General features: G+C 35.8%; 1 protein-coding gene across 4 annotated transcripts in view; it reads right to left on the bottom strand.

Annotated features, from left to right (window-relative positions):
• The window catches only part of LOC148952358 (uncharacterized), a 108107-nt gene that overhangs the window by 34281 nt on the left and 61004 nt on the right, over positions 1 to 12822 (bottom strand). For all 4 annotated transcript variants that reach the window (XM_089088942.1, XM_089088943.1, XM_089088944.1 and 1 more), the window contains 2 exons: positions 9612 to 9703; positions 4399 to 4680 (listed from right to left, as the gene is read on the bottom strand). In XM_089088942.1, coding sequence (XP_088945068.1) covers positions 4399 to 4680; positions 9612 to 9703 — 374 coding nt within the window. The remainder of the gene's footprint in view (positions 1 to 4398; positions 4681 to 9611; positions 9704 to 12822) is intronic.

Genomic DNA, 12822 nt, shown 5'->3' with positions numbered 1-12822 from the left:
GAGCATTCAAAAAGGCTGTAAAGTTGTGGGTGTAAAGGATGGGTACTTCAACTTGTAAAATGGGCTTAGGAGGGACATTAAGAAAAGAACTTGTTCTGAAATGCCTTTTGAAAAGTATTGCTTGGTGTTGGAGCATTCAAAAAAGCAGTATAGTAAAGTTGTGGATGAAAAGGATGGGTACTTCAAGTTGGAAAATGGGTTTAGAAGGGACATTAAGAAAGGAACTTGCTCTGAAATGGCTTTTGAAAGGTATTTCTTGGTGTTGAGGTATCCAAAAAGCTGTAAAGTATAGTTGTGGGTGAAAAGGATGGATGCTTCAACTTGTAAAATGGGTTTAGAAAGGACATTAAGAAAGGAACTTGCTCTGAAATGCCCTTTGAAAAGTATTTCTTGGTGTTGAGGTGTGCAAAAAGCTGTAAAGTAAAGTTTTGGGTGAAAAGGATGGGTACTTCAAGTTGGAAAATGGGTTTAGAAAGGACATTAAGAAAGGAACTTGCTCTGAAATGTCTTTTGAAAAGTATTTCTTGGTGTTGAGGTATGCAAAAAGTCATAAAGTAAAGTTGTGGGTGAAAAGGACAGGTACTTCAAGTTGGAAAATGGGCTTAGAAGGGACATTAAGAAAAGAAGTTGCTCTGAAATGTCTTTTGAAAACTATTGCTTGATGTTGGGGTATTCGAAAAGCTGTAAAGTAAAGTTGTGGGTGAAAAGGATGGATACTTCAAGTTGGAAAAATGGGTTTAGGAGAGACATTAAGAAAGGAACTTGCTCTGAAATGTCTTTTGAAAAGTATTGCTTGGTGTTGAGGTATCCAAAAAGCTGTAAAGTATAGTTGTGAGTGAAAAGGATGGATGCTTCAACTTGTAAAATGGGTTTAGAAGGGACATTAAGAAAGGAACTTGCTCTGAAATGACTTTTGAAAAGTATTGCTTGGTGTTGAGGTATCCAAAAAGCTGTAAAGTAAAGTTGTGGGTGAAAAGGATTTCTACTTCAACTTGTAAAATGGGTTTAGAAGGGACATTAAGAAAGGAACTTGCTCTGAAATGCATTTTGAAAGGTATTTCTTGGTGTTGAGGCATCCAAAAAGCTTTAAAGTAAAGTTGTGGGTGAAATGGATGAGCACTTCAACTTGTAAAATGGGTTTAGAAGGGACATTAAGAAAGAACTTGCTCTGAAATGTCTTTTGAAAAGTATTTCTTGGTGTTGAGAAATCCAAAAAAGCTGTAAAATAAAGTTGTGAGTAAAAAGAATGGATGCTTCAAGTTGGAAAATTGGTTTATAAGGGACATTAAGAAAGGAAGTTGCTCTGAAATGCCTTTTGAAAAGTATTTTTTTGGTGTTGAGGTATCCAAAAAGCTGTAAAGTAAAGTTGTGGGTGAAAAGGATGGATGCTTCAACTTGTAAAATAGGCTTAGTAGGGACATTACGTAAGGAACTTGCTCTGAAATGACTTTTGACAATTATTTTTTGGTGTTAAGATATCCAATAAAGTTGTAAAGTATAGTTGTGGGTGACAAGAATGGATGCTTCAAGTTGGAAAATGGGTTTAGGAAGAATATTAAGAAATGAAGTTGCTCGGAAATGATTTTTGAAAAGTATTTCTTGGTGTTGAGGTATCCAAAAAGCTTTAAAGTATATTTGTGGGTGAAAAAGATGGGTACTTCAACTTGTAAAATAGGTTTAGAAGGGACATTAAGAAAGAACTTGCTCTGAAATGTCTTTTGAAAAGTATTTCTTGGTGTTGAGATATCCAAAAAAGCTGTAAAGTATAGTTGTGGGTGAAAAGGATGGGTACTTCAATTTGTAAAAATGGGTTTAGGACGGTCACTAAGAAAAGAACTTGTTCTGAAATGCCTTTTTAAAAGTATTGCTTGATGTTGGGGTATTCGAAAAGCTGTAAAGTAAAGTTGTCAGGTTACGATGGGAACTTCAACTTGTAAAAATGGGTTAAGGAATGACATTAAGAAAGGAACTTGTTCTGAAAAGATATAATAAAGTGCACAAAAAAGTATTAACAAAATGGGGAGGGGACTCTTGGGGGGCCCAGGGAGGGCCTTTGGGGGTCGGGGGGGCCCTTGAGGGCCGGGTGGTCCTTTGGGAGCCCGGGGGACCTTTGGGGACCGGGGGCTTCCTTCGGGTTTGGGGTAGGAGGATCGGAGCCCTTTGGGTTGGGGTAGGGACCTCACGACACTGTTCAAGTGGAACTTGTGTATTATAACGACCACAGAGTTTCACCCTCAAATTCTCTTCTAAAACCTCTTCTAAAATCATCTTTTAAAATGTCTCTAACTGTTTCGCCAAAATAATTCCCTAAAATGTCTAAAACGGTTTCGCCCAAATAACCCCTAATCGTAATTTCAGCGTGTTCCTTTTATTTTTGGCATCCCTGCGCTGTCACATTTGAAATTACTGGGAAACTCTTTCCCGCGTTAATCTATTCATCTCTAAGATGTTTCTTGGAGAATTGTTTCCATGGCGAAGTTTATTAATATCTTTGGAGTTCGACCAGTAGAATTGTTTCCGGGGCAAAGTTTATTAATGACTTGGGTCTATTCCTGGAGAATTGTTTCTATGCGAAGTTTTTAATGTCTGACAGATGATGTCATGGTTGATTGATTTGTCGAGAAAGGGGAATTAATTTTTTGTTACTAAGGGGAATTATGGATCATAACATTCGTAAGAAGAGGTCATTGACTCCGGTACCCATTAGACTCAATAAACCAGAAAACATCTATCAAAGTGAGAAATTTCCTTTTTTTTCATTCTCACTGACAAAAACCATAAAACAGACATTAATTACTGTTGACATCCATGAAAAACATCAAATAAATTGACCGACACGCATAACCGTTCAAGAAACAATCATAAATGTGAGAAAATTCATGTTTTTTCCAGTGAGAAAAATTCTGTTTTTTTATTCTCAGTGAGAAAACCATCTACCTAGGGACTCTATGCCTATAAATGGTGTGGGCGTGGAATCAATAGGGTCATTTCTACTTATATCAAAGTGAATTATTTAACCGAGTTACTTCAGAGCTCTACGTTTAACAGTTTAAATTATTCGCTTAAAAATGGCTTTAAGGCGAAAAGGTGAAGTTCGTCGGTGAATGACACAGGCTTTGCGGTATATAAGCTACTTTGTGGAAAGTGTATTAACTTTATTTACGCCCAGGGCCGTATCCAGGATTTCTTTCGGGGGAGGGGGAGGGGTAAAAAAGGATTTGTTTGTGGGGGGAGGGGGGGTATAAAAAACTTTTAAAATCGCATCAACATTTGTTGATATTCATTTTTGTTACGTTTCTACGAGTCAGACAAACCTTTTGGAGGGGGGGGGCTCCAACCCACTAACCCCCCTGGATACGGCCTTGTTTACGCCATAGGATTCTTGCATCAAGATACTTTGAAGAAGTTTAAATCAAGGCAGAAAAATGGACCTGTCTCCATTTTAAACCCTTATAAACGAGATGCGTAAACCAAGTTTAATTTCTTTTGGAATTAATCGAACCTTCTTTTTCTTGCAGGTAACACGGAGATGGAAGATGATAGAAGATGTTAATCATAGAGAAATTTTGTCCGGAAGACTACAGTCATAATTTATATAACTTTGTCGTCTCCGTTATTACCTCCTTAGGGGACTGAGTGGACTTCCAAGAGCAATGAATGGGTGAAATCTCCCGTGGATACAATATTTCTGGAGATCTTAAGAATGTATCCAAGTTTCAAGAGCTTTTTTAGAGCATATACAGATCCAAATACTAATCCAATAACGTCGCTAACGTTCTTAAAAAGTTCTGCATTTTTATTTATAATAATTTACGTTGGTTTAAAGCAGTGATTCATGTAAAACGATTTTGGTCAATCTGTTAAACAAATCCGGCAAACTTTGGGATCCAGATTCAAGATTTCTATATTAACAAATGGCACTAAAATTGATTTGCAAAATGACCATTTCATCTAAAATAGGGTTAATTTTTAAGGAATAGATTGTTTACTAAATATTAAATATAGCTAACTACACATACATTTTTAAATACCCTAAGGAGGTAGGCCATCCCTCTCACATCCCTCCTGCCTCCTGCTCTTTCTAGGAACACCTATACATAAAAAAAAATTGATGTAATTTTTAAGCTGTAACACTTTTAAAACCTACTAAAATAATTGGTAATTTCAAATTGATTTAAAAAGAATTAACATCTACAAAGAAGACAAAACAACCCAGATAGTTTCTCACAGAGGTAAAAATAAGGGTAAATCATATCATCCTCAGCACAAAACATGCACACAGATGGAAATCATAGGGTTCATTCAATCATGTGTCAAGCATGTCACGAACTCATTAAACATAAGACAGACTTCATGTCAATCCAGTGTCTAGGCGTGATATTTTGGTTTCCAAGATACCTGTAGTGTATGCATGCGAACTGTGTAGAGATCCCATGTTTACAACGGTAGCGCCAATTGGCGCAGTATATTCTGGTGGCCATGAAATTTGTGCGTCACCAAAAGTCCCAATAGGCCTCTCTCTAGACGAACTACGACCTACTCTATCAACTGAGACGGGTCTTGGTACCTTGGGTATTTCGCGATCTCTGCTTGGATTTCTGGGTTTGTCTCTTGGGGATGACCGACCTGGAGGCCAAAGATTATCTGAATTTCTTCTTCTCAAAATTGACCTCGAGGATCCTGCACATGGGGAATTTGTTAATCTTTTATGCAATTTTGGCAAACATTTGGCTTTATTGACACAGAGTTTAAGTTATATATCTTTCAAGCAACTTCGAATTATTTAACTGTCTGTATTTTTCTAAGCATCGATATTTTGCAAAACATTGATCGAGATAATGAGAAATTTGGCAATTCTCGAGTTTCTGGCAAAAAGACAGACACTGACTATTATCCTTTAACCTAGGTTGTCGTTTAACGAGACAACACAGTCCCTTGTTTTTCAACAAACAGTAGAATATCTTATTAAAGTGTTGTTAAAAAAGAGAATAAAAAACAGGCTAGGCTATATTATATGTCAAGCCCTTCCCATCTTTGTAAAATAGTATCTCTTGTCTCTTTATTACTTTTAGTAGGTGCAAAAGAATAAAAATATGTGCAACTGATTTTAAAATTGGTTAAAAATTATAGCAGGGGCACAAAAATGGTGAGCTTATGAGTCTAAACCCCTCCCCCAGAATAACGTGATGTTAAACAAATAGACCCTAAATATTGCAGGAAAGTTCCGTTTTAGAACTTAAAAGTAGTCGATTTTGGTTGTTTAAAATAAATTGCAGAAAATTACAAGTGAGCAAAATATGGCAAAAACAGCATTCCTGAAATTTGATCTTTGATTCTTTTGTAATATTTTTCACAAGTGAGCAGAACATAATCAATGCATTCGAAATTTATTTCAGAACCATATGGGTCATTTTTACTTTAAGTGGAGTATTATCTATTAGCCTATATTTGATCAATCAGTTCGTGGTAACGAACAGTAAGTAAAAAGTGACCCGGCTCAATAGTAACCGAAACTCTAAAAATGGAATTTTGATAACAATAGATATATAAAAAGAATTGGCTTATTGTGCTGATTTCAAATATATAAGTTTCTTAAGGTTTAGTCTAACCCATTAATGGCTACGAGCTTGAGAAAATTTGCCTGAATTTCCAAAAAAGGGGGAATCACCCTATAAAAGTCATAGAATCTGAATGAAAATCACACCATCAGATTTAGCATATCAGAAAAACAAACTGTAGAGGTGTCAAGCTCCTATCTGCAAAAATGTGGAATTTTGTACTTTTTGCCAAAAGAAAGATCACGGATGCGTGTTTATTTGTGTTTTTTTTCAGAGGTGATCGTATCGACCCAGTGGTCCTAGAATATCGGGCGAGGGCTCATTCGAAAAGAAATTAAAAGTTATGGTGCCCTTTGTAAGTGATCAAAAAGATTGGAGGGCAACTAGGCCCCCTTCCCCGCCCCCTTTTCCCCAAATTGTCCAATCAAAATTTTGAGATAACCATTTCGTTCATCATAGTTGAAAGGCCCAATAGCTATGCCTTTTGATATGATACGACCCATAGCCCCAGGGGAAAGGTCTTTAAGTTATAAAATTTGTCCATTGTTTACCCATAGTATTTGTTATTGGGAAGAATGCATACATTTTAAGGTGGACGGGGGCGAATTTTCTGCTAGGAGTTTTTCCACGGGAAAACTTTCCATGGGGGAGGGGTTTCAAGGGGGTGAACTTGTCAGGGGAAATTACACACTGGGGGAATTTGCAGGAATTCTTACACAAAATTATTTTTATATGTCTTGCTTTCTCTTTTTCCGTCTCGATTTTATGGGTGGGAGCTGTTAAGGGTAATAGTCCTGAGAAAATTTTAACCGGGGTTGAATTGTCTAGAGTATATTTCCGTGAGGAGGGTATTTCTTCGTGGAGGTGGGGCCAGATTTCCTGGGATTGTTTGAAAAACGATCAGACATTAAGTTTAAAAAAAAAAGACAAATTTTTCAACTGAAAGTAAGGAACAACAATAAAATTTAAAGCGGACAGAAATTATTACGTATATGAAAGGGGTTGCCTCCTCCTCAACACCTCACTCTTGACGCTAAAGTTTGAATTTTGTCCAAATTCTTTAAGAATGACTCCTGAAACACAAGGGTCGTTTAATTAGAACAAGAAGAAGTTTTTTTAAAAGTACTAAAAAACCTTAGCGTAAAGAGTGAGATGTACAGGAGGAGGTAACACCCTTCATATACGTAATAATTTCTGGTTCGCTTTAATTTTTAATGTTGCTCCTTACTTTCAATTGAAAAAACTTACTTTTTTATTTAATTCTTGGGAAAGTCATCCTGATCCCGATTTATCGGTCTTTCTTGTTAACCGATTTTAGAATTGTTAACTGAATGAGAAGGATGATCAAAAATTAAAAAAAGTAACTTTTTATGCCGCAATTTTTTGGAGGAGAAGCCAAATTAAAATTTTTATAAAAATATTTGAGCATAAATTATCATAAGATTTTTGGGTGTAATTCTAAATGAACAGGTTTGACGCAGTAATGTCAATTGGGGAAAGGGAGGTAAAAGAGAAAGGGTTGATAATGTTTTTGAAGAAAGAGCAGAAAATATTCAACCCATTAGAAATTTATTTTGGTTTTCTGTTTGATTAGTTAATTTTTATATCTCCTATCATTTTATTTTTGTCAAGTGAAACATACTTTTTAATTTGGTTCTTATAATTATCATAACTTATTTATCTGATAATTACACTTGTTACTCATATTCATATTTGCAGTGGCGACGTTGGGCATGTGTGACCTATGTAGCCACATAGGGCCCCGTGCCACTAGGGCCCCAATTCTCAGGGAGGCACTAACCCAAAAATAAAAGGCAGCTTCAATACTTTGCCATCTCTCTGCATTATGTAAACATTGTAAAAAAGAATCCCTCATGCTGCAAGGCTAAAACTTACCCTGAAATCAGATTTGAGACCACAAAGACACATACACAATAAAATTAAATTAGATGAAAGACATAGATTTAATTCCACGATTTATAGCAACAGTCATCAGGGTCCCTTAAATTGGTATTGCACAGGGCCCAGAAAGATCTAGCGCCGCCCCTGTATATTTGTTAATTAAAGGACTCTTCAGGGAGAGGGGAACAAGACATGAAGAAACCCTTTTAGGTCACAATTTTTCGGAATATGAGACAAAAGAATTATCATAAAACTGTTTCGGCGTAAATCTGTACAAGAATCTCAAATACAATTTTAAATGATCAGTCTCAACACATGAACATCTTTGGTTGTGGAGGGGGGGGACATAAAGACCTTCTGTGACTTCGGATTTAAAAAAAAATAATAGTTCTGAAGAACGACGAGAACAAAATCAGTGCATTTGAGGTCAATTTCGGTGCCACATTGCCATTTACTTTTTATATCTCTATCATTTTATTTTTTATCAAGTGGAATATTTCCTTTTCCTAGAAATAATGGAACAAAAATTGGCATAGGAATATCAAATGCAATTCCAAATCAACAGATTTAACACACGAATATCCCTGGAAGGGGAGGAGCAAAAAAGCACAATCCCTTAAAATAAATAAAAAATCGTAGAAGTTTTGAAGGCGGTAAATTACCTAAGAAATTAGATTCTCTTTAGTTTAAGGAGTTTTACGAAATAAGTTAGTCTATATAAGAACGCAAAATTTTAAAAGACATCTTAATTATAACAAAAATTTAATTAATGGCACAGCAAAAACGCCAGAAGTTGAAATTTGACATGAACATGCCGGACTGTGGTTTATTTTGATTGTTTTTCCTTGATATTGCGCAACCATGTGCGGGAACACCTTCATTTAAATACATTTTTGTCACAATGGCATCATTAAAGTAGTATTATAGGCAATTATATCTTTCTGGATGTTATTTTTTTTTTTCGATCCCAATTCGATTTTTTAGTATTTGATTCTTGTGGAAAAGAGAGATCATTTAAGAGAGACTATGCTCTGGGACGTTTCTAGCACCTTTTAAAAATAGAATATCTAATCTTTCGCTGAAAATAATTTGGGTACAAATCGTACAATTCAGCATCAAAGAAATGAAAATCGAAATTGCGGCTCAATAGCCAAGACAGCCAAAATCAGACTATCCTATTTGTGGATAAGCCATGCTCATCACTAGGCCCTAGAAACGCAATACCACCAGAAGTCGTGATGATCGATTGCAAACCGCAAAGCTGTGTTTCCAACTTGGAAAAAAAGTAAAAAAAAAAAGAATACTGGGCTATGTTATGTTTGAAAAGCCAACAGATCAGCAAACTCAACAAATTGTGAAGTTTTGGTTAAGGAAAATCTTCGGCGAACCTCCCTCCCCCCAAAAACATTTCATTTATATTCCCAACCTTTTTTGAGAATGATATTTCATCACCTATTTGTGCAAATTTCCAACAATTGTGTTAATAATACGATTTTTTTTTTTAATGAAATTGGCTGATGTTGAATAGCTAGCTTATGTGCTCAGCAATTTCATATTGAAATAAAATAATAAAAAATATACGGTCATTTGTTACAACAGTAACAAATTATTTGTTCGTTATAGAAAGGCAGTGTAGTCTAGGGAAAGGATCCTTAGTATAAGGTATTATGTTGAAGATAAAATAGTAAATTTGTATACTAACCAATTTGTGATAAACAAGTGTGACACGACGGCTATATGTGTTATTTGAAAAAAGAAAAATTAGTAGACCTCTAAAACCATAAGGAATTAAGTCATTTATAGGATGTTAAAAAAATGACAAAAAGGGTTGGCAGTACTTGTGTCGGAAGTATTATATCACTTTTTTGTAACTCACGTTGTATTCACGGGGGTCTCTGCCACCCCAGATTATTTTGCCTCCTTCTTATATTTTGAAAAATATCGTTTTTGGTTTGTCCATTGAAAATGTTTTTTTGTACTTTCTTTGAATAAAATAAAAGTGCAAAATTGCCACCATAGAACTTGAAAAATACGCCCCCTAATCTCTGTGAATTTAGCCACTGCATACGACAGTCTTATTGAAACTTTCTCATTGATTAAAGTTGTAAGTTCAAACTAGAAAATAGTAAATGGCTCGTAATAGAAACTTACTGGGATTTCCAGATGGTGGGATTGTTTCCACATCCATATTCACTTGTTCTAGTTTCTTTGTATCTGATTCTCTGGCCTGTCTAGCGTCTATTCTAAAAAAAAAGAACACAAAAAGATTAGATATTTCTGTCTCGGCTTTTAGTCATTAAGGTTTGTTTCTTTTTGTTGTTAGTTCCTTCTTTAACCTAGGATATTATTTTACGATTGAGTTCGCTGTGGCATCACTCAGAGGGGTGGCATATCCACCCCACCTAAGGCGCAGGAGCTCCATTTACATCAGACCACGGAGGGGGGGGGGAGAGGTAATAAAAATGTTTCATTTCTTCTGAAAATAATTATTTTCAAAGGATCTCAGTCATCTCTTAAATAATGAGTACATCCATGGTTCCGACCCCTCATGTAAATGGATGTCGGAACAAAGTGGGGACTGAAAGCTTGCTTCGAGGGGTACCGAAGTCTAGGCTAAATAAATACCCATGTCCAACAATCTTAAAGTCTAAACCTAAATTGGGCAACCGCCACTTATGAATCCTGCGGTAAAATCGGGAATTTGTGGCAGGCATTAAAGTGGAAATTACCTTGGGGTAGTTGAAAATATCTAAAATACCTAGTATCCTTACAGTAAGATAAGGCCTGAAACTGCTCTAAAACCTGACATCTAAAGACTTCCACATTTTAAAGCTTCTTTTCTATATCTTGATTTTTCTTCTCCTTTGTTGCCAAGCAAGTTCTTATTTCACCACTATTTAGGCCTGTGATTCCCAACGCGGAGCGCAGGCCCCATCGGAGGGGCATGGCAGTATTTTGGTGGGTCACGGGCAGGTGGTACACCCTTTGCCTGACTATACTTTGGAGCCTTAATTTTGAAAGAAACAATAACATTTTTCATGTGAATGACGTCATATTCATCAAACAGTTCGTGGTAACGAACTGTAAGTAAGGAGCGACCCGGCTCAATGGTAATCGAAACTCTAAAAAAAGGAATTTTGATCCCAGTAGATGCATCAAAAGAATCAAATTTTAATGCCGATGTCAAACATATAAGTTTCATCAAGTTTAGTCGTACCCATCAAAAGTTACGCGCCTGAGAAAATTTGGCTGATTTTCAAAAAAAGGGAGAAAGACCCCCTAAAAGTTATAGAACCTTAATGAAAATCACACCATCATATTCAGCGTATAAGAGAACCATACTGTAGAGGTTTCAAGCACCTATCTACAAAAATGTGGAATTTTGCATTTTTTGCCCGAAGAAAGATCACGGATGCGTGTTTGTTTGTTTTTTTGTTTGTTTTTTTTTCCCAGGGGTGATCGCATCGACCCAGTGGTCCAAGAATTTCGTGGGAGGGCTCATTGGAATTAAAATTAAAAGTTTTAGTGCCCTTTTAAGTGACCAAAAAAAAAATGGAGGGCAACTAGGCCCCCTCCCACGCTCATTTTTTCCCCAAAGTAACCCGATCAAAATTTCGAGATAGCCATTTTGTTCAGCATGGTCGAAAATATGATAATTTTGTCTTTAAGATGACTTAATCCCCCAAAGTCCCCGGAGGAATGGCTGAAAGTTATGAACTTTACCCAATGTTAACATATAGTGTTGATTATTGGGAGGTTTACAGACGTTTTCAGGGGCGATTTTTTCTGGTAGGTGGGGAGAGGTGGGTCGGGGGTTATATGGGAGGATCTTTCCATGAAGGAAGTTTTCATGGGGGAAGGGACATTGCTATGAAGGGGGTGCCGTATTTCCCATCATTATTAAAGAAAAAGATCAGAAATTAAATTAAAAAAAATTGGTTTTCAACTGAAAGTAAGGAGTTACATCAAAACTTAAAACGAACAGAAAATATTACGTATATGATTTGCTTCACCCCCTAGTCAATACCTTACTCTTTAAGCCAAAGATTTTTTAGTACTTTCATAGGAGCTATTTATTCTAATTAACGGCCTTTGTGATTAAGGGGTCATGTTTAATGAGTTGGAACAAAATTCGAACTTTAGCTTAAAGAGCGAGGTATTGACTAGGGGGCGAACCCCTAATATAAGTATTAAAAATATAGGAATATAGAACCTTGTTACGTGAGTTAATTCGTAAGTTACGCACATTTATTACTAATAAAAACGTTCGTAAATAAAACTAAACAAGTTTCGAGAAAGCCATTTAACCAAATAAAAGTAAAATTAATATGCATATTTTGTTTTAAATATTCATGTACGGTGAGCCAATATGAAAACCTGCATTAATTCAATAACGTTCCAAAACTAAATAAAAAAAAACAAGTTTTTTTAACTGAAAGTAAGGAACGACGTTAAAACTTAAAACGAACAGAAATTATTCCGTATATGAAAGGGGCTGTCCCTCCTCAACGCCTCGCTCTTTACGCTAAAGTTTAACTTTCTCACAACTCTATTTTTTTTAACAATAAAAAACTTTAGCGTAAAGAGCGAGGCGTTGAGGAGGGGACAGCCCCTTTCATATATGGAATAATTTCTGTTCGTTTTAAGTTTTAACGTCGTTCCTTACTTTCAGTTAAAAAAAACTTGTTTTTTTTATATTTAATATGCATTTAAAGAGCAAAAAAGACGCGTGACAGTATTGCAAGAACGTCATACATTGTACAAAAAAAAAATTATGCAGGCAATGTTTTTCCTTAACATAAAATATGCCTAGAGGACGAACCAAAAAAAATTACGACGTTACCAAGTTACCAATTTACCAAGTTAATACCAAGTTAATTACCAATTTACCAAGTTAATAGTCTTTTAAGCTTCCTTCAGGTGAATACATGTAAAACTTTTAATAACAAATTTTAAATATCACGGAGGGGGGGGGGGCATCAGGATTTAGAAATTTCTTGGTTGGGCTTGGCTCAAAATCGGTTGAGAACCACTGATCTAGGCTTATTGTGTATCGTGAGCTTGAAAGGATTAAAATTACTCACCTTGCAAGCTATTAATTTGCATGAATGAAAAATGTAGAATTTTGAATAAAGAAAAATTAGAGGCCTTGTCGAATTCAAAAATCAAAACATTAGAGAAGAGTACAATAACTGCATTTTTTGGAGACTGGACTGTAAGGCGTCAGTTCTCTAGTAGGGAAACACATAGTTTTTTTTCAGCAAATATTGTCAATTGAACCAGGGTCAAACGAAAAACAAGACAGGTTGGGACACCGTGAGAAAAACTATAAGAAAGTGCTAAAACAAAGTAGGATTTCTAT

Source organism: Artemia sp. Qi Xiang Cuo, chromosome 5, assembly GCF_049724085.1.
Source record: "Artemia sp. Qi Xiang Cuo chromosome 5, ASM4972408v1, whole genome shotgun sequence".
Taxonomy (NCBI): Eukaryota; Metazoa; Arthropoda; class Branchiopoda; order Anostraca; family Artemiidae; genus Artemia; species Artemia sp. Qi Xiang Cuo.
This window is presented reverse-complemented; position numbering and strand designations above follow the sequence as displayed.